Genomic DNA, 25,646 nt, shown 5'->3' with positions numbered 1-25,646 from the left:
CACATTGCACAAAACCCTATGTGTCAAATAATGGCCTTCACAGTATAATTGAGAAACCCCCAATAACCTTTCGCTTCAATAATAGGAGCAACATCATTATCAGCAATGATGGACAGCCTTATGCAAGCAAGTAAGCAGCCAAACAGGGATAAGAAATATATTACACTACCAGGTTTCATAACATATTCAAGGACATTTTATTTCATAATGACAAATTGCATTATTCGGAAATTACAACAAAGGCAAAGCACACAGTGTGCTACACACTGCACATCTGGCCAATAAAACACGGGAACAGTTAAACTACTGAATGATCACCGTACATGTAGGCCACAGTTTTTTCTAAATAAAAATCATAGCATGCAATCACACCTATTAAAAGGTACACCATTCATTTTTCAAGAATTATAAGACAGAATATTTAAGGCTGCTGTCGTTGCTCTTTTATTTTATGCTTGCCTTACCTGATCGCCTTGGCTTACCTTTGCTGAATTGGAGTCGGGGTAATTCAAATTATTCATTAAGGAAGAAAATATCTGATGAGCAATAATATTCTCATATGGGTCATTTCATTTGAAGTCACCCTCTCCTCATAATAAATACTATATATACATATATATTCCACATGTTCCACTGTTCTGCAGTTTGCCTGGACAACAGCTTCTGTGCTGCTGACTGTAAGAAAATCATTACTCCAGGTCAGGTCACTTCAAGTGTTTCAAGTGAATGATCCGATCTGATGTAAAACCTGTGATGGATAAGAGATCCACAAGGCGCACACATGTTATGTGTTTTCTCAGCAGCAAAGCATTGGCTGATTGTCAGGACTCCACATGACGGGATTCATGTCCGTGTCAAGGATCAGAGAGAACAGAGGAGACAATTTATGCTGTGCAATAAGTGTGACCATCACTTGGAGGGGAAGGGTGGAGGAAGTGACACGAGGAAACAAGTTGTTGTAGTCATGGGAACATGTTTGTATGGCAAGAAGACGAGACTGTTGTTTAGATGCCCCCTCCCCCGCCTCTGACACCTTCTCTCGAGTCACCTCTAAATCACAAATTTTTCAAATCAAATGCCTCATGCAAATGTCTGTTTTTTATCTCCTCTCATCAAACGATTATCTGTTTTCTTGCCAGTTACGGTAGCAAGGACAAAGCCGCTGTTAGTGTGATTTGCAAAGTTAAAAGTGGAAGGAATGTTACAGTGTGACTCCGTGAGAGGGAAATTAATCACAAAATAATGCAGAGGTATGCTTTATCTCCTCAGGTTAAGAATTATGGGAAATTCAATAAAAAGAAAGAGAGGTTTGCTTTGGGGTTTTTTTAATGGTGAGACATCCTGACCTTGAACTGTGCTCTTCTACAGATTTTCTAAATAGGTCACACCAGGCTGTCTTGTCACATGAGATGCTTGGATACAAAGCTCTTGAGTTAATATTTTGGGAAGATGAGGTAATGATGAGGTGTCTTCAATTCTGGAAACAGAGCAGTAAAAGGTACAGGATAATTGTATTGAATTTTTAGGATGGGGGGTCCCTCAAGAATCCAAGGTAGGATTTTCAAAGTGGGACAATGTTATGTGATTAAAGTTGTTATATTTTGAATTACGCACTGTAAGCGGGCTTCCATTTATATGAAGTAGAGATAAATCAAGGGGATGCAGAAAGGCCTTTAAAAATACGGTGCAGCAACACAGTCAAGGACAGATGACTGGCTGACAATATGACATGTTTGGGTGTATTTAATAGGGGAAAACAAATAAAAAAGCTGAATTATTTTCCACACAGCGTTGCCCCAGGTCTTTATCAGCGACTGTGTAATGAAACACATACTTAATGGGTTTGTTTAAAGTGGCCTAATGGTGTTCTTGGTCTGTGTCCAAAGATACTCAGAAAGGCAATACAGGAATAATTTAGACATTTAACGTTGGACCGTATATTTTTGTCAAGGGCACTGATCTCATTAGCATTATTCCCTTATGCCACTGAGTGACATTTCTTCTGAGCTATGGCTTTGTTTCCCTCACACTTGTGTCTTTGATTCTGATTTCACTGAGCTCGGTGGTGCGAGGGAACTTGGCACTATGAACAAAGATCAGTGATGAGACTCGATGCACCTGTCAGAGTTGACCAGATCAGGTAATGAGGAAAGTCCCTCAGGATGTTAACGAAGCCATTAAGCACTCATGTGTGAAACTGCTAGGAAGCCAGCGTGTTAAATCGTAGCAGCCAAATTAAAATTCACTGCACATGGCACTGAAATGTAAATATCCTGCCTTTGCAAGGATGAGCTGGCCTCCTTCTCCGTGCTCTAATCGGCTTTGAAAAGACGGTGCAAAGTGCTTAGGAATAATGCTTGTGCTCTGTGATAAAACAGCCAGCTTTTATTATAAACCTACAATAGTCAAGCCATGTTTGAAAAAGAACTAAAATATAAGCCCTGCGCATATTGTTCTCCACACCGAGAATAAATGGCTCTCATTCAGGACGCAGCGTGTATACAACAATTTTCTCATAGAATGTCGCTGTCTTATCATCTTATTCTCTCACTATCTCCAAGAGAGCTATGATGCAAAGATTGTGTGGAAACTGTCAATTGTTAATAGTTTAACACATTGGTTTTGTAATAGAGATCAACAAGACTCCTTGTATTATGTGATCTAAAAAGACAGACCCACGTCAATAGTGACATCTTGAAATCACTGCAAATTGCCATGAGAAACTCCCCATATATGATTCATGAAACTTTCACACAATATGAACGCAACATTGGCCATGGAGAGCATATTCACAAGAGCAGTTCCGTGCAGGCTTCCAGTCAAATCAGTGCAGTTAAACATGCCGATTTATATAAAAAGTCATGAGGAAATACTTTTCAAAATGTTTACAGGGATTTGAGCCTGAGATCTTTCTAATTGGACCCAGTGAAAGCTTGAAGCTGATCATTAGGGCTATTTTTTTGGTTACAGTGGCAGTCCTTTGCTTTTGTTTGTATTAAAATGTGACTGATTTAACAGCAATGTATTCATATGAAAGTTCTAACTGTAGTATCTTCAAATTCCCATTACACAAATGTAGAATTTTATTCAATAGGCCATCAGTTAAAGTCCCTCGGCCGACTGGTCCTTCATATTCATTGCTCTATGTTGCTAATCCTTCTGAGTACTGTACATGGCTCTCTACATGCCTTGAGGGAATAATCTCCCTTCTCATACCACCAGAAAGTTAGAGAATGTGGATAAAAATGAGCGCCTAGGGCTTCAATTCAGATGTGTTGAGATTGGTCCTCTTCCAGAGGATCTGAACGCTCTTTCAGACAGTTAATTTCCATTTGAGTGCCTCCTGTCCCAGAAACTAGCCAGAGGTGTCCCAAATGATCTGACCTGCACCTCCCCCTCATTTGTCTACATTAACTTTGCATGTGTGGTCCCTCCAATAATAAGTGGGGCAGATTTATATTTAGCCCTGCCTGCAGTGACTTTGAAAAACAGGGTGACTCTTGTCTTCAGACCCTTCTCAACCTCTGTGCACAAGGCCCTCCTTCACTTCGGTACCATACATCTGGCTCAGTCGTGTTCTTAATTTCGATACTAATCTGGTTTATTGCAAATACTGAAATGTCTGTCGTCTTTGTTATCATCTGGGTTACAACCAAGTGCTTTCCTTGGTTTTTCTGTGTTGCAGTTTAACACTCAGTATAGTCTGTCCCAGATGTTTATTGCCTTTTACAAAAGTAAGACAAGAGATCATAAAAAAGATACTTACATCCTGCTTTTATTGCCCCTCTGGCAAAAGACACTAATTTCTGTGGGTGGGGGAAGATAATAGCACTGTCAAAGAGTTTTATAAAGGACTGAACCTAAACCCTTGTTCTAATTTTGTTGAGCATTAAAGCGAGCAGTTGTCAAAACTGCACGGTAATAAGCTGGCCTAAAATAAACAATGCCTTTCCATCTTAGTATGAACTTTGAAGCAGCTTCCAGGGGCTAAACACAAGCCTTGATATTAATTGCGCCTTTAGTTGTAAAATCAATGTCAATTACACCACACCAAGTTTTAGTGACCCGGAGTAGTTATCTAACCTTGTGATCTCTGTTTTAGAGCCTATATATCCAACTGTGGCATGTTAGCCCGCAGGATGAGTCTATCGGCCCGCAACAGGTTTGTGTCACTAAAATTAAAAGGTCCTCCCGAGTGCCAGTAATGAAAATTAAGCCCTGAAGCCCTCGATTGACCCGGCACACAGAATATGAACATAAAACTCTATGGTTCGGCCCTGAGGTGGAAAGCTATTACGCTCCATGTCCACGGCAGTCAGCCTTCGATGCTGCTGTTTCACTGACACTGGTCACATTCCATTGATGGTTCATGTAACATAATGAAAGAACAAAAACACTAATGACTAATGACTAGTTCTTGACAGAATATGTGCTTTTTTCTGTTTTATGAATGGACCAACACAATATCAGCCAACAATTTAAATAACATCTGCCATTTTTGCGTGCATTTTCACCTTAACTGACATTGGAATGGTGTACGCAGAGATTTAAATATTTAAGTCCTGAAGGAGAGATGTGCATTGTGTGGAAAAAAGTAATGTTTGGGAAGCGTGCTTTGTGCAGGACAGTGTGGCATGTTATCCTGCTGCAGTGGCAGCTGAGACGCTCAGAGAACTCACTCTCTTATGCTTGCTTGGCAGATTTAGCCCACTTGCTTGCACACTTAGATCCTTCCTTTGATGTCTCCTTCATCTCCCCCCTGCAATTTTTTTCATTATTCTCTCACACCATTTATGCATTGGCATGTGGTAAAATTGTGATATAGCAGTATGGCCTGCACAGTTAGTGGTCAGATTAGGGAAAGGAACTTAGCCATGTGATAGTGAGTGACAACCTGCAAGATCCAATTTGTTTCTTTGTGTCCAATTTTTCAGACCCATCTAAAACAACAAACCCAGATGTCCTATGAAGGCAATCTTTTGTATGGTGTCCACTTGATGTTTTGGCTTCTGCTGTACATTGTGAACACAAAGTGTTATTTTTTACATTTTGCTAGTGGGGTTAATGTTAAATATCTGGCAATTATTGTATAAAATGTTTCATGCTCCAAAGTGCCTTCTCCTTTCAAGGTCGGAAAAGCCCTCAGTTGTCAGTAATGCAGACTTAAAAGTGAACCACCACAAGGTCAGACAAGGTATGAGTCCAATTTGTTTCAGAGGTGTTGGGAGTTTTCACACATGCATGAATGCTACTGACAAGTAAGGCTGTATGGCAGAATTACAGGGTATCTGGTTGCGGAGGTGGTATCTTCCAGTCACAATATCACATTCCAGTAAGGGTAAAGAAGAGATTATTTTAAGTTAATTGCTCATTGATAATGTATTTAGTTAGACGTCATATCCCCGCTGGAAATATGGTTTAGTTATTTTCGAATACATAATGCTAAAAAAATATTGTCACATTTACCTCTATGCAGTACACAATTTTCTCTTATGTAAGTTCAGAGGCATTTTTATGCTCTTTGACAAGACAAAACAACAGTCAAGCCAGAATCTCCATACTGTTTTATAAAACCAGTGGAAGCGGGTGGCAGCCACAGCTCAGCTGGTGAGTAAGCTTGTTTGGGTTGCTAATTGACAAATGTTGCTGAGGATACCACATTATTGTATGTGTGACTATATTAGCATGGTCAAAAATATTGGAAATAGTGATCTTTAACTCCTTTGCGCACACACACACACACACACACACAGAGTATCTTAGGTACACCTTCCAAAGCTGTTGTTTACACACAGCGAGGAGCTTTTCTCCTGCCGCGTGCCACCTTTGTGTCCCACTGTGACAAAGTGCCAAGGCTGCGGGTCTGCATATCCTCTGCCACCATATGTGGACAAAGAAAGGTGGCAGTGGGTGAGGAGATAGATGGGGGTTGGGATGGTGATGGACACAGGTAGGCTGGCACAGCTTTGGGCCCCCATCCACCTGGCATTAGTTACCATTGTCTCTCACCCCCCTTTCTTGGCACAGCCTTTGATTGAACTGGCGGTGAGGTGAGGATTTGGCATAGCGAGGGTTTTACCTCAGTGATAACAATGGGCCGCAGGCAGGGGAGGTGGCTGTTTGTATCATGCATTGTGGAGGACGATTGTTTAATGGAGGTGCGCTGTGCATTGTGCAGTGTTTCTGGAAAGGGATATGTGGTTTGTAAAAGGGCATGTGTGTCCCGCTGCTCCGTTTGGCTAATCAACTGTGTGTCCTCGCTGGTTGTCCCAGAATTGTCCTCGTACAGCGTCCGGTGCCTCAGAGGGTAGTTTCTCTTGCTAAGGGCTTTATTGACATAGCCAACTTGTTATAGCGTGCAGAGAGAAAGATATAGCTATCTCTTCTGGTCTTCTTGGTAAAAAAAAAAAAAGAGAAAAAATAGGTAGGTATTTTCATTGCAAGCACGCCCCTAGACCCCTAATCATGACCGGGGTGCCCTGTACGGTGCAGAGCACAGGCTCCCGCCCTGACAGATTATCCGGTGTGAATGTTTGAGAATGATAATGAGATCAAAACACCTCACTAAGCTGGGAAGAGAGGGTGGAGACTGGAGAGAGAGAGAGGGAGCAAGGCAGAGAGAGTAAGAGCAAGCGGGAGAGGGTGAGCGATAGCTGCGATAAATTGCAGAAGCAGAACCACTTGAGCATAAAATTAGATTTTACAAATGTGTTGTTACCTGACAGTCCTCTGACAGAGGAGATATCACAACATTATAGGGCTGCATGAGTACTACTAATCGTATCAAATAAATAAGGATGCCTCTCAGCTGTGATAGAGCTCGATGGAGATTCAATGTGGACAGTGAGTTAGACAGAGAAATAACATAATTAAAACAACCTTTCTCATTATGGACTCAAACATTAGAAGCCCAAATTCAATTTATATGATAATATATTATGCTCTGTGAAAGCCTCACACATTACAACACATTTGTCTAAGCGTTGTTACACTTATAACATTGTCAGAGTGAGTGATGAGTTTAGATTTCACATTTTTGAAGGAATGACATATTATGCCAAGTTGGGAATGTGAGAGGTTAACCTGTTATGGATTATATTGCTGTCCTCGATTTGAGTTCTATTATTATTCTGTCGTCTCTCAAACCATAGGAACCTGTAATACGGTGGTTAGAAGTAGTTTGTAGTTCAGTATTACTGTGTAGTAATAGAAACAAACTACTAAACTGTAACAGAACACACTCAGTTATTATGTGTACACAGCCGAAGAAAAACGTATACAGTCATTTTAATTAATGGATTGATTTGAGGTCGAGCCTTTGAGGAAACACTGATTTGTCATGTTATTGGTGGCTACAATGGATAGTCAAATACATCATTAAGACAACAGCGAAGATTGAATGACTCAGTCTGAATGATGAATGGAAGCTCTAATTCAGTCGGCTTAGCAGAAAGACAGCAGCAGTGTGCGAGGGACAAGTCACTAAGAAAGCTCTATCTACAGTATGTGGCAAGAAGAAATATGTGTGTGTGTGTGTATGTGAACCCCCTGTGAATGTGTTGCGCTATGAATATATTAAAGGTTTTGTTCCCAAAGGTGATATATCTGCTTTGGAGGTAAAATATTTTACCTGAGGTGTATTGCTCGATATTTCAAATATACAGATGGTTATATCCATTAAAATCACTTCTATAATAATCCATTGTACGACTTTCATGTCTGCAATTTTGTAACAGTTGGTGTCAGTTTTTCAAATGGTAAATATTGCATTTAGAATGAAGTTATATATTGATTACACAATAACTTGTATTCACTTACTCAAACTTTAGGCCAGATGCCACTTTTGCAAACTGGCAGGGAACTGGATGCCACTTGATACTTCTGTTTTCGGCATATCCATAAAGTTGTTATGGCTGTATCGATATCATGTATCTTGATAACACTATCAAGCTTTACTATCAATTTATTACAAGGAAATATGAATTTGAGACCACCAAGGAAATGTGTTTATACTCAACTGTTTCCAAGGGACACTCAGAATCATACAAAACGTTCATTTCTTTTTCATTATTTAAGCAACAAATAAATTATCAAAACTGTTGTTACCAAGTTAACCCCTGTTAGGTAAAACCTCTCTTGGTGAAGTCTCAGTTAGACCGCATGTTTCACCCCAGTACTCTGGTGCAGTGTGTGGCTCAGTGATGAATTCAGTGTCCAGGTTATGAATAATCAAAGCAGCCCACACAGCCATCTCCTTACTGCCATCATGGTTCATGTTGCTAATAGGTCATTCGTCAGGGCTAATTTGCTTGGCTAATATTCCTATTTTAGTTTGGTGAGAAAATTAGCCCAGCAAATTAGTATCTAACTTGAATTAAATGAGAATTAAATGATACCAGATGTGAACTATTGGTATCATTTGAGATTACCAAATTACATTTATTTATCAGTTATTAGTAGGCTACAAGAGCCATAGTTACACAGTTACTAATGACAAATAGACAATATATGAGAGGTAATTGATGAAGAGGTAATTAATGATAGTTAATGAAGTAATGAATGATAATTAGAATGAAGGGAATTGATATTACTGTTAATTATTCTGATGAATATACCGCTAATATCACTTTATTATAGCAAGACTAGTTTGATAAAAAGTAGCTCAATACTATGACGACATTACAATTACATTACGTTACGATTACATACTCAGATGAACGGGTCACTAATTAAACATGATTACAATACAAGAAAACACAAATTATAAAATAAGTGTTGGCTAATATGTATGGAGATTGACATTATATGTTAATCATTTGTAATGGTCTAAAATAAGGCATTAATGAGAGCTTAATTATAATGTAATTACTCTTTAAAATGTAGCAGTTTTACCTTTAATACAACAAGAGTTAAACTTGTACATGTTAGCTACATGTGTTCGTCTAATGTTTGAATTTGGGCGATAATTAAACAAGAGAGAGACACTTTATCATCGCATGCAGTTAGTGGGCTATTCAGTAGAGTAATTAACCAGCAACATCAATTTCCTCTCATGCTAGTTATCATTGATTAACTGTAATGGATTACTGACCTGCTGTTTTCGCCAATATGGGTGGCACAATATGCATTATAACCGTAATATTGGTCTCGATGCTACAATATTGTATAACATAGAGTATAATTGCTGGTCCCTAGTGTTGTGTTGTAACCCATAATTATCAAGGAATACATTCTTCCTAAAATTGGTTGCTTTTCCAAACGTTCATGGAGGTTTGTGTGTGCTTTGTGCTGGTCATTGTTTGCTGCCATCATTGTGGAACTGAGTGCTTCTGCACATCCAGGGAGAGGGAAAGCTATTCACAGGGAGATTGGGAATCCTACCAGTGAAAAGAAAGTACAAAAGAGCAACACTCAGAAATGCAGTGGGCGAGGACACATGTATCCAAGAGCATAATGAGATACTTTCATTGTTTGGGCTTTGGCATCGGTTTGTCTGGCAGCAAGGAGTTTGTCTTAACAAGCTCAGTGTGTCGTACATTGGAGGGCAGGTTTTATTTGTTTATTTATTTATTTGTTTGTTTATTCATTTACTTTCCTATCTATTTGCTTATTTGTTTATTTATTTATTTATTAACTTTGGAAGCAAATCCAAATTGTAAGGATTTTTTGTCCCCCATTTGGTGAAACTGGGGGAGGGCTATGGATCAGGCTGTCAGTCCTTCAAACATGACATCATAGGTGATATCTCATCTCAGACTCCACTGGTCTGATGGGATGATGCACTGTGTTCCAGCATCTAAAAAATACACTGTTTGGCCTGATGGGGGCGCTATACTTTAAGGTCAAAGTTTCTAAATTGGAATGGCCCTAACACTGTTAAATCTGATTCACCCGAAAGTTGCTACACACATTTGGCTATCTTTAGAAATTACTCTTATTGACCTAATGAGGGCGCTATAATTAAAGGTCACAATTTCAAACTTTGAAAGGCCCTAACTGCTACACCACCAGTCTGATTTTGATGAAACTTGGAGGGATGATGCGTCTTGATACTGACTGGCCCAAGGTGTGGCTGCATCATTCACGGGGGTCGACATGTCTTAAATTGGACCTTGGTAAATCTCCTTGGAAAAGACTCAGCCTTAGCTATAAGCAGCATTAGTTATGTCCTGTCGAATGAAGTGCAGAGTATCAATATCTTATCAAATACCTTATGGTATATTTTGGCCATTTCTACAGTGAAAACTGTGCCAACAGAGCACAATGCAAACAAAATGTGTGAGATTTCAACTGAAGAGGGCCCCAATGAAACTCTTCGCCCTAGTTTGGAAAAAGTAGAATAATCTAGAAAGTAGAATGATATTCATTTTTTGTGAAGCTGTAGAAGTCAGTTATAACACTACAGGAGAGGCCAGATGCTCTCTTGGTAGAAAAATAACAATGCCATTGATTTTGCCTCTCTTCTCCAGAGATATCAATTCATACAAGAGCAATGGTGTTACAGTTTTCACCTACCAAAATGTGTGGATGCAAAAAAAAAAAAAAAGTGACCTTGCCACAAGCCAAACTTTTGGTGCAACCTGCTGTAGTGGAAGATTGTCTTAAGGTGAAACAAGTTTTTGGCATCTGGATAAAATAAGAATTTGTTTATTTAGCCTGTGGTTGCCTGAACCTGCAACCTGAAGGAAATGCCTTAAATTCTCAGCACAAAAAGGAACTAGGACAGTTGATGATATTCCAGACTTTCAACAGTATCATGACAGTAGTAACCACTGACTATTGGCAGTCAACAGACAACCCTCACCTCCCTATACAGGACAGGTCTTATGAGTCAGTTTTTAATCAGTCTTCAAATTCAACCAAATTCAGGTCAGTCAATCACCTCTCTGCTCTTTACCTGGGTGCTATCAAACTTAATCCCGCTGTGATAAAAAGCATTTTTCTACAAATCAAGTCTGTAATTAATGCAGTATGTAATTAATAAAAGGAAGCAAAAGTTGTACTATTGTGAAAATTAAACTTAGGTGTCAGGCTTCACCACTGATTTGGCTTGGGGTTTAGTTACCATTATTAAACCCCATTAAATACATTTTCACATCTTAACTGCGTTTTTTCACACAACTCCTGTGATCCTTGTCTCGTATGCAAATGAATTTTGATGATGTTGCATGACGGGAGAATGTTCTTCTAGGTTCTTCTTTAGGATCTATTAGTTTGCATGGACCGCTGTGATACAGACAGTGATGTATAATACATGGCGACATGGCTAACTCTTAATGGCATAAGACATGTCGTTTTATCATGAATTAGATTGTTATATACAGTAAGCAGTGCATTTATGTATGCGTGTATGCTGTAAACTATGTTTGCTAACAGTTCAGTTCTAAGCCAAGTAGTCAAACGTTACTGTTTTCTCCACAGAAGAGATTAAAGCAGCTGATCAACTAGGGATCCAGATGACATTCAAATGAACTAATATTTAAGCATGTGGGACCATCCTGATGCATGCAGTTGCTCAGAAAAAATATATCTATAATATGCTTCGTTTGGCATGGGAAAATGTAGAGCTATTAATGCTGTATTGTACTATATGTCCAAAACTTTGTTGCTGCTGCAGTCGTGGTTAGGTCTGTCTTGAAAAAAGCCTTAAAGAGTTAAAGGAAAATTTCTTGCAGATGTGTCAGTTGCTCTCTTCAATGTTACACAAACGTCACATCAGTAATCACTGTTTACACTGTGACATTTCACAGCCTGCAGTATTGGTATTGTTGTTGCGATACAATAATTTCTCTTTGTGCACGCAGGCTTTAAATGGGTAAGCTAATTCTGTGAAAAAGGGTAAAAGATATAATTAGATGAAGAACATAGAGAAGCTGGACATGGAAATCATGCTGAGTTGTGGTCAATGCCATTGGCAGTACACTCTGGCAGAAAACAGCATCATTCTGTTATAATCTTGCTTTGTTTAAGCAGAATGTCATCCTTTCAGAGCATTCACAGCATACTCTGAACACCGGTTAAGGAGTAGAGTAAATGCAGTAAATATTAAAAAAGAAGTATTTCCAGTGGTACCCAGATGATATTAACCTAACCAGCTAAACTAGCTTGCAGGCAGTCTGCTGCTGCACAACAGTGGTGGGGAGTTTCATGCTTGTGCGCCTGCCCGCGTTGTTTGCGGGTACAAGGCATGTGGGTCTTTCATGCTTCAGCGTGGATTTTTGCTCGGGCATGTACAGCTGCAATATGAAACCTCCGATTTTGACTGGGCGCAGCATGTCTCTTCTGTAGGCCCCGCAGACGCCCCCTGCACCCACAGCTTCTCTTTAACTATAAAATTCAGCCTAATTTTCATTCAGACCACAATTCACCAAAGCCTTTCACTAGCATGCAAGCCGAAGGGTTTATTATTTTATGCTTTATTAGCTTAACTAATAATGTTTTATTGAACCTTTTAATCCTCCCCTTGGTCACATTTGTCATTTGAACTGTTTTTAAAGCCCGCTGAATTTGTGCTTTGTTTGAATAGAACCTGTGAAATACTCTCTTCCTTTTTTACTTACTAACCAGGCAGTAGCCAAAACTGGTCCTGTTAGCTAAATTTATTGATTTCGCCAAGCTCCACAGTGTACGTCCCCTCCGACCGACCTGAGACCTGAGACTTTGTTTAACCACATTTACAAATGCGTATTGGGGCTTGGTAAGAAGTTAGCTTAACACCTATGTTGTAACTAGACATTGGCACCCATTATTATTTAGAGTAATACATTAAAAGATTGAAACCATTGAGACCTTTTCAGTAAGCTATGTCAGCAGTCTGTCTCTGTGCTTTGCTGCTTAGTTCAGCTAACACTAAAGCCCCGGGGGTAAAACCAGCGGTGCAGATTTTTAACTTTAGCTCTATAAAAATGGGGGAATGGGTTTGATTTAGCCACTGACACTGATCATCATTATTCTCTGACGTGTAATTACTGCAATTTAGAAAGATTACATATCCTGTACTCTGTTAGAAATCTATTGTGTGTGATTTTAAATGAAACCAAAGCATACCAAGCACAAGGATACATTCCAGCCCTGCATTTCCTATTGCTGTCTGTATTTTTAATGTTATCTTTATTTACCTTTATTTACCAAGGAGAAATAAAGGGTTTGACTTAGCTTACTTGGTATTTTTTCCAATGCCTTAGCCTACTTCATTCTACTTAATTTACACACAATAGCATAACAATAATAACATTCCAGTTTATCATACCATTGCTAGTTGTCCATGCTGTTTCTTACTCATATTGGTATCTATAGGCCTGCAAATTTGACCACAGCTTTACAGCACAAATTGCTTTGGGTGGTTTCGTTCAGCTTTTAACAGTTTAACTTTGACTTGAATGGTTGTCCTTTCTTCACACGAGGCTGTTTTTTTTATTTTTTTTTAATTGAGGGCAAACCACTGCGGCTTTTGAATGCAGCTAATCTACAAAGTTCTCACCGAGGGACAAATTATGAAAACAGCTGCAATTAGTGGCTGATTTTTACATTATGGTAGGACCTTAGAGACTAATTAAAGGCCTTTGTGTTATTGTCTATCGGAAACATGTTAATCTGAAGCCTATTGACTGAGGTTTGCAAGAACAAGTCTGAAATCTAAAGATGCATCGCATCTTGTACTAATCCATTGCAATAATGACATTCGGTTTAGTTTTCTAAATGGGAACTTGTAAATATGTTCCATATTATTGCATCCTCTACATCATTAGAGTCAAATTTATGTGATGCTAAAAAGAAGTGCTTATCCCTTATTTGATGGAGTTGAGTAATTCCTTGTACATTAAGCCGTGCTATTGTGCTTATGGCAGGATTCTGAAAAGGGCAAAGCAAATTATCCGCAGGATTTTCCTCCCAAGGAGCAGGTTTCCCCCTGTTTATTAAATTTGTTAAAGTGCTTCTGAGCAATGCACATTTTATCCTCTTAACAGTCAAATTACTATATACTCCAGCAATTACTTAATGTACTCTAATGAGATTTCCCCATGAAACGGAAGGATTCATTTATTTTAATGTGACGCGTTCCACCGGGCAGTTTATGCATCACGTCCCTTTGCAATCCAGGGAGGCTCTGAGTCATAAATAGTGAGATGAGCTTGGCTTCCAGAATTGCCACTCTGCCCACAGCAGCAGAGGTCTGTGATCCTGTGATCCGGTCACTGGGGGTCTGCTTGCTTGGGGCCCTCGGTGGGTCACAGGTGCTATTCCCAGACTCAGCTCTCTGAAACTGTGTGTGAAAGGACTAGTGAAATATTTATGGGCAGATCTATTGATTGGAACTAGTTACTTCCACCCTCATCCGCCACCACCACAACCACACAAACACAAACACACACACTGTGGAGCAAACTGGAGGGTAGGCAGTATATACGATGTATGGTAGTGCAAAATCATACGGGAGCCAAAAGCACAAACCCAAAATAACCCACAAATCGCTCTTGTCCTGTGAAAACCATGTAACTCCAATTTTGGTGATTTTCATGTTTTCACTTCAGTTGAAGGAGCACATTCTCCTCAGAGGGTTGAGAAAATTCTCCAACCTCTTGGGCTTATGAAACGAAAAGAAAATCCACAGGTCAAAAATGCATTGTGATCAAGCTAAAACTGTTTTTCTTAGTTTGTGAAAAGTTGACATTTTGGAGATACAGGGTTTTCACCTGACAGTGATGAAATATTTAAACAAATCTATCACAACACCAATCATAGCCTTACATACAAGTAAGCCTATCTGAAAATATAGTGGCGACCCTGGTGGATGTAATGGCACAGGGGCAGATCACAGAGTCTAGTGAGGAGCAGGGGCGAACTGAGGATACTTCGGCCACTAAGGTCAGAGCAGTGGATGAAAGATCGACATCCTGATCCCTCTGAGCCGTCAGACTGGCCTTCACCCACTGAAATAATGGACTCATTTCGTCAGATGATGTTTGAGGTTGGGCCCGTGAAATACACTGAGGGCCCATATCCCAGAGTAGAAAATAATTAAGCAACAGGTGATTTTCTAAAGCTTATACTGATTTTGTTTATTTTCCAAAAAGGATTGAGTTGAACTTGACTGATTAATGTACTCAAATAAAACAAACAAGGTGTATTGCTTTGCATGCAAAGTATTTGGAGGTGCGTAAGCATGTGGTAGAGCAGTGATTCTCAACCTTTTTCATATCAAGGACCCTAATTTAGTCCACATTAGGTCCACGGACCTCCATTTGATGAGATTTGGCATCTTGGACCCAAATACTTTTATTGTTAGATATGATTTTGTTCAGAATTCCATGACTATCTGTATTGTAGGTAGAGAGATAACAGTGAAACTATGATCAAAATAGTCATTCTGCTACATTCTCTAATTGCGTTATTCATCATTTGCCTGGAAGCCCTTCAAGGACCTCTGGTGGTCCCCGGACCGCACGTTGAGAACCATTGTCGTAGAGGATAAAATAATTAGCAGTCGAATGCACTTGACCGTCATCTCCAAAATGCTATAGAGGTGAAAAGAGCACACTGGAAATCACTTTTAACATGCATTAACATGGCAATACTAATTAACAGAAATGTATCTAGAGACACCTATTATGCTGACTGAGTATCTGGAAAAAGTGTCTCTCTCAGTACAGAGTGTGAGTTTCAAAAGGTTTTCTCTACAGCTCCAGTGATTGGCCACAGAGTTCAGCTCAAATACAGAGTTTGCCCAAAAGCGCCACTGCAAACGTAAAAGATTTCATGATGAAATTGACAGCAGGAACTGTTTTGATGAGCGAGCCTGTGAAGCCCAGTTTAAGCAAGCCGTATAGAATGTGATTGGTGAAACTATTGGCACTGAACCTTTTTTCAGAATTGAGATGCAGAGACATTTTGCTTTGTTATTGAAATGGATAATATGATGAGAGAGGAGTTGGACGAGTCTGTATTTCCATATGTCATCACATCAAGTGGTGTTTCTGGAAACAGCATTTAAGAAATTTACCCTTTAAGCTGTCTTATAAAGGGATGTGGCAAAGCTATAGAAAGATTTAACTTTATTCTGAAGAGAAAGCTTGACTATTTTTTTTCCCAAATTTCAAAATAGGTTTAGGAGTGTTCCTTACTATACCAATTACACACACACAAATAATACAGCATACACTCATTTAACACCAGATACAGAACACATGACAGTGACATAATATTGTCAAATATGAAACTTGCAGATGTCTAAATATATTCTGTGTGTTAAATGTGAAACAAAAAATGGTTGCGCTATTGTAGGTTAAGATGATTTGACTAACACAAATTATATTGTAACAATAAAATAAATAAAAAATGTAATAATAAATACTATCACCTTTCAAATAAAGTCTGTGAAGATGTGTTTATGCACGTGCACAATCTTGCAGAGGTAAGCACTGTGTGGTTGAGGGGCGCTAAATTGGATTTCACATACACCCCGATAAATTTGTTAGTGGTTGGTGCGCCCCGGCACACACACACACACACACACACACACACACACACACACACAGATACATGCATGTTCATACCCTGCAACTTGTTTGGATGGGTTTCAGAATATCTGGATAGTGTCAGTTTTCAATCCCAGTTAAGTATCCTGAATTGACTTGCAAATACTTTCGATTGTCTTAGCTTTATTGTGATTGTTCTATAGTATAATGTGGAAAACCCCACTCATCTGGCAAACAAAATTAAAAAAAATAAATAAATAAAAAAACACTATTTAGTGCAGCTCTGATACACACCACCACTACCGCCACCTCAAGCAACGCTCTCCATATTTTGATGTGCATATTGTCATATTTCCTAAGTTTTGAGCAGCAGTCGAGCCCGTCTGAAAATGGAAAAACACGAAAAAAGAATTACTTTCCTTTGAAATGTATGTAACTTGCTATGCTTACTGCCCAGAAGAGCGCCTGAATCCACTGAATCCAGTTATCTGCTCCACCAGTGTAGTATTCTGGTGAAATAAAAGGACATCTTAATGGAGAGACAAGAGCTTGAGATTGTCTGCTGCCCTGATGGAACAGACACACAGCCAGAAAGACACACACACAAACACACACACACACACACAGTCTCCTTAAATCCATTATGGCTTTAGACTTCAAAGCTGATATTGGTATTTACAGCATTCCCTGAAAATGGAGTGGGGTGCTCCATGTTTGCTGAGTAAATTTAATGCCTTGTGTAATGTACACAGCTTACTCCACTGCTACTCCTAAGTGCAAATGCCTCTCAGTGCTTTTCTTCTTTTGGTCGCACGTAGACTCGTGACTGTGTTTCTCTTTTTGCTTGTGATTATGTTTGAGACCAATTGTCATGGGTCTTACGTCTCTCTCTCTCTCTTTGTTTTCCAGGGGGGATTTTTGAGCAAACAGAAGGACCTGTTTCACTTGTTAGCGCGGAGGAGCTTGCCTTTAAATTTGCAGTCAATAACATTAACAGAAACAGGACTTTGTTGCCAAACACAACATTAACATACGACATACAGAGGATTAATATCTACGACAGTTTTGAGGCCTCAAGAAAAGGTGAGTGACTTGTTCTGTGTTTGTTCAAGGACTGTGATCATGCTATGGACGAATCTGGCCAGTGAATCAGGCCCGGAAAACAGAGTTTTCCGGGCCTAGAGTTCTTAGGAATTGTTATTGAATATACTGTGGCTGAAAAGGTAACAAGCTTTCTTCTCTTGCTCCTCTCTAGCTTGTGACCAGCTGTCTTTAGGTGTGGTGGCAATATTCGGGCCCTCACATAGCTCATCATCAAATGCTGTGCAGTCCATCTGCAATGCATTGGAAGTGCCGCACATCCAGGTGCGGTGGAAACACCACCCCATGGACAACAGGGACACCTTTTATGCCAATTTATACCCAGATTACTCCTCACTAAGCTATGCTATCCTGGACCTGGTGCAGTTCCTCAAATGGAAAACAGCCACCGTTGTATACGATGATAGCACAGGTGAACAGGCTTATTTTTTTGCTCTGTACAATCCTACTGTCATGATAGTGTATATTCGCAAATACAGTGTACATGTGCAATGCACTCTGTGTTCCCTATTGCATTCATAACAGTAAAAAATCCATTAAGAAATTTGTCAATATCAGACATCTTTCCCACCTTTCTCATTGTGGTTGTATTTTCTTGGTCGTGGCTGTATTAGTATCTGTGCTGTGTCTTTTCTTCAGGTCTTATTAGACTACAGGAGCTGATAATGGCCCCGTCCAGGTACAACATCAGGCTAAAGATCCGCCAGCTCCCTCTGGACTCGCAGGACACCAGACCTCTTCTCAAAGAAATGAAGAGAGGCCGGGAATTCCGTATTATCTTTGACTGCAGTCACCAAATGGCTGCTCAGATTCTCAAACAGGTGAGTGCGGGGCCTACATAGTATTACATAGAGCCTGTATACACACTGCATCATCCGTCCTACATCAGATCGTAGCATGACTGGACAAAGGCATGCGCTCCTCCTCCTCACAGCTGTCACTGACACCAGTTTAGTCATATCAGATCAGTTGTTACTGAAACCATAGGAGCAGGAGAACATCAAAAGTGCACCAGAGAACGCTTTACTGCTCAACATACCAGCTTGATATTGAAAGGTTGTGTTGCTGTGACATGCATAGTGCTTTGTTGTGCTGATACCTTCCAGAAAAGTCTGTAATGGTGTGTGGGAGTCTTTTTTTTTTTTTTTAATGAAAACGACTATAGCGTACAGCTTTCAGACACAATTGGGCCGTATTATATTACCTGTCCTTCACAGTCATTTGGATACGGAATAGTACATTCTAACAATCCAGGCGATCCTTCCAATATTAATATTGCAGAACATGAAGTACAATTTCTCAATGAAATGCCTTGTGATATTTGCTTAAAATGACTGTCTCGCTGAAGGCAGCATTTATACAGAATATTATCTACATTTTGGTTTGCAGGCAGCAATGACAATATTTATCAGCTACTAAACTATCCAAGATGACCTGCAGACCACCTCCACTTTATTACATCTTTACAACAGAGGTAAATTAAATGCTTGGAAGCATTTAATTTATACATATTGTGACTTTGACTACTACTGCAGGTGTACACTTATGAGGAGTTTAAACATGAAGCGTTGTTTGTTATAAAGTACTGAATTATACCCTTGGAAGACGTCTTTTGTACCCTATATTCGAACCTCAGTGTACCTTTTGATAGTCCCATGACTGCCTTTCTCCTTGTCTACAACCTGTCTGGTCCTGTCTTCAGTCTGACAAGCTCACCTGAACTCAACATCTCTCTGTCAGGTCTTATTCCCCTTCCACTTGGAGAGGAGAAAATGGGAAGCATATCCCAGGTGTCTTTTAAAAGCCCTGACTCCCTTTGCCTTTTGCTGTCTTGTCTGGATTATTTTTGTGTTTTTTTTTGTGTGACCCTGCCACTGGTGGAAGAAGGGACAGATGAAGGTTTGCTGAAATAAAGGTTGATAGATCAGAATAAAAATGCAAAAGTAAGATATACAGTATGTGTTCAGTGGAACTCCTTACGCCATGATGACAGAATTAGGTTGTAGTACGCTTTCAGTCTGCAACAGTGGAGCAGCTACTTTAATTAATGAATGCACCTGCTTACAATATGAAACATGACACAAGTTTCAATGTCATGTGTTTGTCTTGACGTCGAAAGATGGAGAAGCGGATTCGCCTTCACTTAAGCGCAGCGTCTTATTTACATAACCTTGGCTTCTCTTCACAACAGATGGTACAATTAAATGGGAAGCACAGCCACCCTGGGAATGCGGTGCCTTTGAATGTAGATTGAGTGAAACAAGTGGCAGTGATGGGGTGTTGGGATATGAGACAAAGATTACCACGCTCTTTTGATTGAAGGCTCCCTTCTCTCCTGGGAGAACGTCACATGACCCGAGCCATTGCACACCATTTAAATGCATAGAAAAGCATCGAGCGCTGTTGCTGTTCTTTATTTTTAGTACTGTGGACCACATATGGCGCTGAAATCCCAACAAGCGACGGCAGAAACTTTTCATGCTGTGTTAGTCAATACGCTCATTAAAACCTGGCTTTCTTTCTTCGCTGATAAAAGCTTGTTTCTGCATCTCTTTAGCATTATTTGTTCTGACTGCGTTGTTGATTCTAAAATGCCCTGACACGTCAAAATGACCCTTTTCTCTGTCTTGTCTCTATTCATCCACACCTTCCTTTTCCATCCTCTGTCTCTGCCCTTCCAGGCCCAGACCATGGGGATGATGACAGAGTATTACCACTATATCTTCACCACTCTGGTAATGTACCATGCTTGTTAATGCAAATAGAGTCTCGTTTGTTCTCATCTCCCCACCGCTTGAGTTTTTGATGAATGGCGGCTAATTGCCAATGGGGTTTGGATCCAGTCCATAATATCAATTTTGTTTGACAAGCTGGCAGCATAATGGAGTCTTCAGTATGCTGTAGTAAACACTCCTCTCCCTAGTAAAGTCAACAGAAGTCTTTGAGGTGGCAGCATAAAGACAACAGATTGAGATTCAATACTGAATGTCACTTACAAGTTTCCAAGATGACTATAATATTTTAAAATGAGGACTAACAATTCCTCAGTTCCTCTTTGAAAATTAACAGTAATTAAATTTTGGACAAGAAATCTATATTAGGTTTTTTTAACAAAGCCATTTATTCAGCGTAAGTTTTGACTATAATAAAATGTGGAGGTCGTCTGAAAAATACAAGTCAAGACGGATCTTAAGTACCAGTTGGGTCTCTCAGGTATATTGTTTGGCTTTGTGGCTATCAGTCCCAGCAGGACACTGTTCAAGGCGACTCTTGGCACAGATTCTGGCTATCTGGTGACAAACAGACGGAATGGGAATGAATACCATCATGGACTGTGCTGTTCCTTTTGCTCTCTGTTATTGTCTCTGTTTCTCTCTCTCCCTCTGTCTCTCTCTCTCTCTCTCTCCGGCTCTCTCCCTGTCTCGCTCTGGACTTGGGCAGCCTGTTATGATAATGCGATATGACATACAGGGCCAGGCATGATGTGTGTCATCTTTCACGCTTGACAGCATGGCAATGGCATTGTTCTGATGCACATCATGTCTGTGTAGCATGACCAATGCTTTAATAGGGAAACCCACAGTCCCTTTTTTATTGCCACATTGTACCAGCTTCCAAGCAGATGGTACAGAAAAAATGTACAATATTTACTTGAGCAGTAACTTTTAGAACTTTTCTCTGATATACTGTTTTGCTGCAGCGACAACATTTTTCCCATAAAGGCAGGCTATCTTTATGGAATCAAACAGATTGTAGGATCCATCTAAAGCTGCAATAGACTGTCACATTGATAGACACACCATTAAGAAGATTATACCTGGCGGCTTGATTTGATCCAAAATGATGAATACATGCATGGTATACATGGCAATACAATTTCCCCTCGATGGAATTCTCTGATGTCTGTGTTTTATCTTCTGAGGTGAGGGAAATGCTGACTTATTAGAGCGTGAAAAGGCAACAGCAGAGTGGTATGGGGTAATAACATCCTTGTCCTTTGAAATGAGTCTGTCATAGCTGCAGCCTTGCCACCCTACAGGGCTATCTCTAACAACCTAAGCTGAGAACTTTGTTATGTTTGCCACCTCCGTATCACTTCTGTATGCACTCAGAGGTGTGTGGTGTGCTGTCAGGGTACAGATTTCAGTGTATTGCACTTGTAGGATTATGTTAAGCTAATTCAGTTATGTATGTGTCCCTAAAAAAGTAGCACTGCAAAAAGTGAATTTATAATTGGAACATGTCCTAATGGAAATGAGGATGTCAGGAAAGATAAATTACACCATTTTACATGCAATTCTATCCCAATTACTTTGTATTCTTAACTTCAAAGCTAAGAAACTTGTATCCTGATCTAATTTACTGAGAATGTATGAATGTCTTTTAGAACAATAGTGATTTACTTTGATCTTTGTTGATAAAAGAGAGTACTGTACTTAGTAAACTCTGCAGAACCGCATGCTTGTAGGAAAAAAAGAGGAAAATTATTTCAGTAACTGGCGGCGACCGTTCTTTAGTGAGTGTCTTACACGCTCTCATTCCCCCAGCACTAACCCCACAGGGTGCTAATGAAATATCTATGTTCATCCAAATGTCTTTTTCAAGCCCCCTGGCCCATTCCGACACGACATGTGTCAACATGTGACTTCACACTTCAGCTAGAATGGCTGCCCCAGAAATTACAGCGGCTCAAATTGAATTGCTTTTTGCTAAGATGTTGCCAGGGGATTGCAACTGTTGCATTATTAATATGCTCCATCTGAACTGGTGTTTTTTTTTTTTTTTTAAGGTTACAAATATAATTTACTCAATTTCCCACGTAACAAAATTGCAGAAAAACTGAAGAAAGGTTCTTTCTGATCTTCCAGATGAACATGGTTATGTAAAATCAAAAACATATCACAAGCTTTTAATTTCTATCATTTATTTAGAATTTATTGATATCTAGGTATCACTTGTTCAAGATTGCTTTGACGGGCTTTTGTTTCAACTCTACCAAAACAATAACAAAATCTGTCAATTGTAAAAGGATTTGCCAGCAGAAAAGTGACTCCACCACCTGAGCCTTATGTCTCAGATTTTATTTATTACACAGACTCTGCTTCACACACCACACTTTATTCTCCTGTGTTCAAATTGTTCAAAGCTGTGAGTCCCTCCCTTCACTGTATTTGGCCATAATATAGTATCTCTTTAATCAGCTGCTGCATCCTTCTCTGAAAACAACGAGGCTCAATCCTGGCAGACTAATTGAAAGCCCATCCTTCATTATTGGTGTCTCTTAAAAGGACCTGATGGCCATCGACCTGGAGCCGTATCGCTTCTGTGGTGTCAACATGACCGGCTTCCGCATCCTGAACGTGGATAACCCCCAGGTTGCGTCCATTGTGGAGAAATGGTCCACGGAGAGGCAGATACCACCCAAACCAGACTCGGGCCTCCTGGAGGGCATCATGACGGTATGTTTCATTACTTCTGTTTTTGTCCCAAACCTTGAAAACCTTTCACTTGTCATGTCAGTATAAGGGCCTCTAACTGTATATAAAGGATTTCATTCCAAAAGGCTGTATGTCCATTTTGGAAAAGAAATGCTGCCTTAAATTCTTCAGTCAATATTTAAAAAACACAGATGCTTCTATCCTCAAAAAACTAAAAATTGTGCAAGAAAAATGTCTTGCAATGGCTTGTAACTTTGATAGTAATTCATAATGTACTTCATTTTTAAGCAATCATTGTATAAGAGTAAGTACCATGTTTTTTTCCCAACAGTGGATATCTAATTTTGGAATCAAAGTCGTCACTATATCCACTTTATTAGGTACTCCTCCCGGTTTACACAAACAGCTCACTCCTCCGCACTGTGAGTCACCTATAAATATAGCATAAGAATAAAGCATGTAGACAGAACTGAGAGGTTCAACTACAGTTTGACTAAATGTTGAATGGTCAAAATGCATGATTTAAGTGACTTTGAATTTAGCATGACCGTTGGTACGCACCACAGTGTCTAGAGTTTACGGAGTGGGTGAAGAACGTCTCGTTGATCAGAGAGGTCAGAGGAGAATGGCAAGGCTCGTTCAAACTAACCAGCGAGCAAGTATGCAGATAGCAGCTCAGTACAACAGTAGTGTGCAGAAGGGAATCTCAGAAAGGCACAACTCGTCAAACCATGAAGCAGCTGGGCTACAGCAGCAGAGGACTGTGCAGCGTTTCACTCCTGTCAGCTAAAAACAAGAAGATGAAGCTACAGTGGGCATTAGGATCGCCAAAACTGTCCAAAAAACGCAGCCTGGTCTGACGAATCCCAGGTTCTGTTGTAGGGTCAGAATTTGGCACGACAGCATGAATCCATGGAGCTATCCTGCATGGTGTCAACAGTATACAGGCCGCTGGTGGTGTAATGGTTTGGGGAATGTTTTCTTGGCGCACATTCCCTTGCCCTTTAGCACCAACTGAGCATTGATGAGCATACTTCCAGTGGGATAATGCACCGTCATCTCAAGATGGTTCCAGGAAAATGACAGTGACTTTGGTTTACTCCTTTGTTTACTCCAGTCCAGATCTCAGCCCAGTAGAGCTCCCTTGAGATGAGGTGGAACGAGATGCTCATACCATGAATACGCCACCGATAAATCTGCAGAAACTTTGTGAAACTATCAAGTCAGCACAAACAAAGATCCCTGTGGAAGGCTTTGAGCATTTTGTTGCACCCATGCCTCGAAGAATTCAGGCTGCTGTAGAGGCAAAAGAGTTTCTGTAGCTAGGTGTAGCTGATGAAATGGATACTGACTGTGTATTAGTACAGATGTTAATGATAAAACATATTGGAATATAGTTTATCCTGTGAGCAGCGCTGGCAGAAACTGGCAGTATTGCAAAAAGATCTCATTCTAGAAATCAAAATGATTAAGAAAATAATCCTGCGGGGCCCATTTTTGCCATAATGCTAGATAAGAATCACTTATTGGTAATGCAGGGCGGTCACATTACTAAATTTTGATCTCGTTTATTTAGCGTATTAAAGGGAGCTCATGCTTGAAACCCTTCATTAAAGCTTAAATCCAATAATGCAAATCCCATCCTTGATATGCCAAATAAAGAATAGATGTATTTTGGTTTGATGGTGCCCACACAGCACTCTCCCAAGTTTCATTATTCTGGAATAAAGCCTTTTAGAGAGAGCTTGATCCCTTCATGTGATATTAATTAAGCAATATTAATAGTAATATCATATAACTCAACTGAAAATTTGATTTCTGTATTTAAAATGCATCAAAAACCCCAAATGTGAGGGAATGACATTAATTACTAAGCTAACTATTTCTAGAAGATGATATATGAGAAAAAAAGAAGAATGAAAGGAATGTGTGGACAGTGTTTTCTTCTATCAGAATTCCATTGGATCTTGCCGTATCTGTGTGCAGATTTGGCGGATGGTGTCCCGACTGCTTATGTCTGTCCACGGCCATCAGCTGAAGTAATGTTCACCCCTTATTCCAGACAGATGCAGCTCTGACCTATGATGCGGTCCACATTGTGTCCGTCTCATACCAGCACGCTCCACAGATGACGGTGAACTCCCTGCAGTGCCACCGCCACAAACCCTGGAGATTTGGAGGGCGCTTCATGAGTTTCATCAAAGAGGTGATGGGACACCTTTGGCCTCATGTTGCTGTATGATTAAAGTGTTGTTTATATAGGAGCCTATCGATTGAGCGGTGAAAATGACAATACGAGTGGAGTGAGGACAGTGTAGTCATTTGGGACCGAGATATTTACCCTGCAAATCAATCATATCCACATACAAAGCAAACAAAGCCTTGATAGACACATCAAAGCAGTGTTGTTGTCATCTTTATAAATTCCCTGTATTCATAACCTATTTTCCGGATGGCACATACTGTAACCTTTTGAAAGCACAACTTGTGTAATCAGCTCTTATTTCATCCAACATGAGAGTGTGACAGTGCCTCAGAATAGACAAACCAGGCTGTGGAAAATGGCAGATTAGGGGTGTGCGGAGAGGCTGCTATTTGTATTTGTGTCTCGATTTGTTCAACTAACAAAATT

The 25,646-nt window shown here is 39.9% G+C and overlaps 1 protein-coding gene across 1 annotated transcript in view; it reads left to right on the top strand.

Moving 5' to 3' along the window:
• grik3 (glutamate ionotropic receptor kainate type subunit 3) overlaps positions 1–25,646 on the top strand; it is an 88,023-nt gene that overhangs the window by 30,476 nt on the left and 31,901 nt on the right. The window contains exons 2-7 of the mRNA XM_071895862.2: positions 17,385–17,558; positions 17,731–17,988; positions 18,216–18,397; positions 20,258–20,311; positions 22,865–23,035; positions 25,077–25,220. Coding sequence (XP_071751963.1) covers positions 17,385–17,558; positions 17,731–17,988; positions 18,216–18,397; positions 20,258–20,311; positions 22,865–23,035; positions 25,077–25,220 — 983 coding nt within the window. The remainder of the gene's footprint in view (positions 1–17,384; positions 17,559–17,730; positions 17,989–18,215; positions 18,398–20,257; positions 20,312–22,864; positions 23,036–25,076; positions 25,221–25,646) is intronic.

Source organism: Centroberyx gerrardi, chromosome 12, assembly GCF_048128805.1.
Source record: "Centroberyx gerrardi isolate f3 chromosome 12, fCenGer3.hap1.cur.20231027, whole genome shotgun sequence".
Classification (NCBI taxonomy): domain Eukaryota; kingdom Metazoa; phylum Chordata; class Actinopteri; order Beryciformes; family Berycidae; genus Centroberyx; species Centroberyx gerrardi.
The sequence above is the reverse complement of the archived record's forward strand: the minus strand, read 5'-3'. Positions and strand labels throughout refer to the sequence as shown.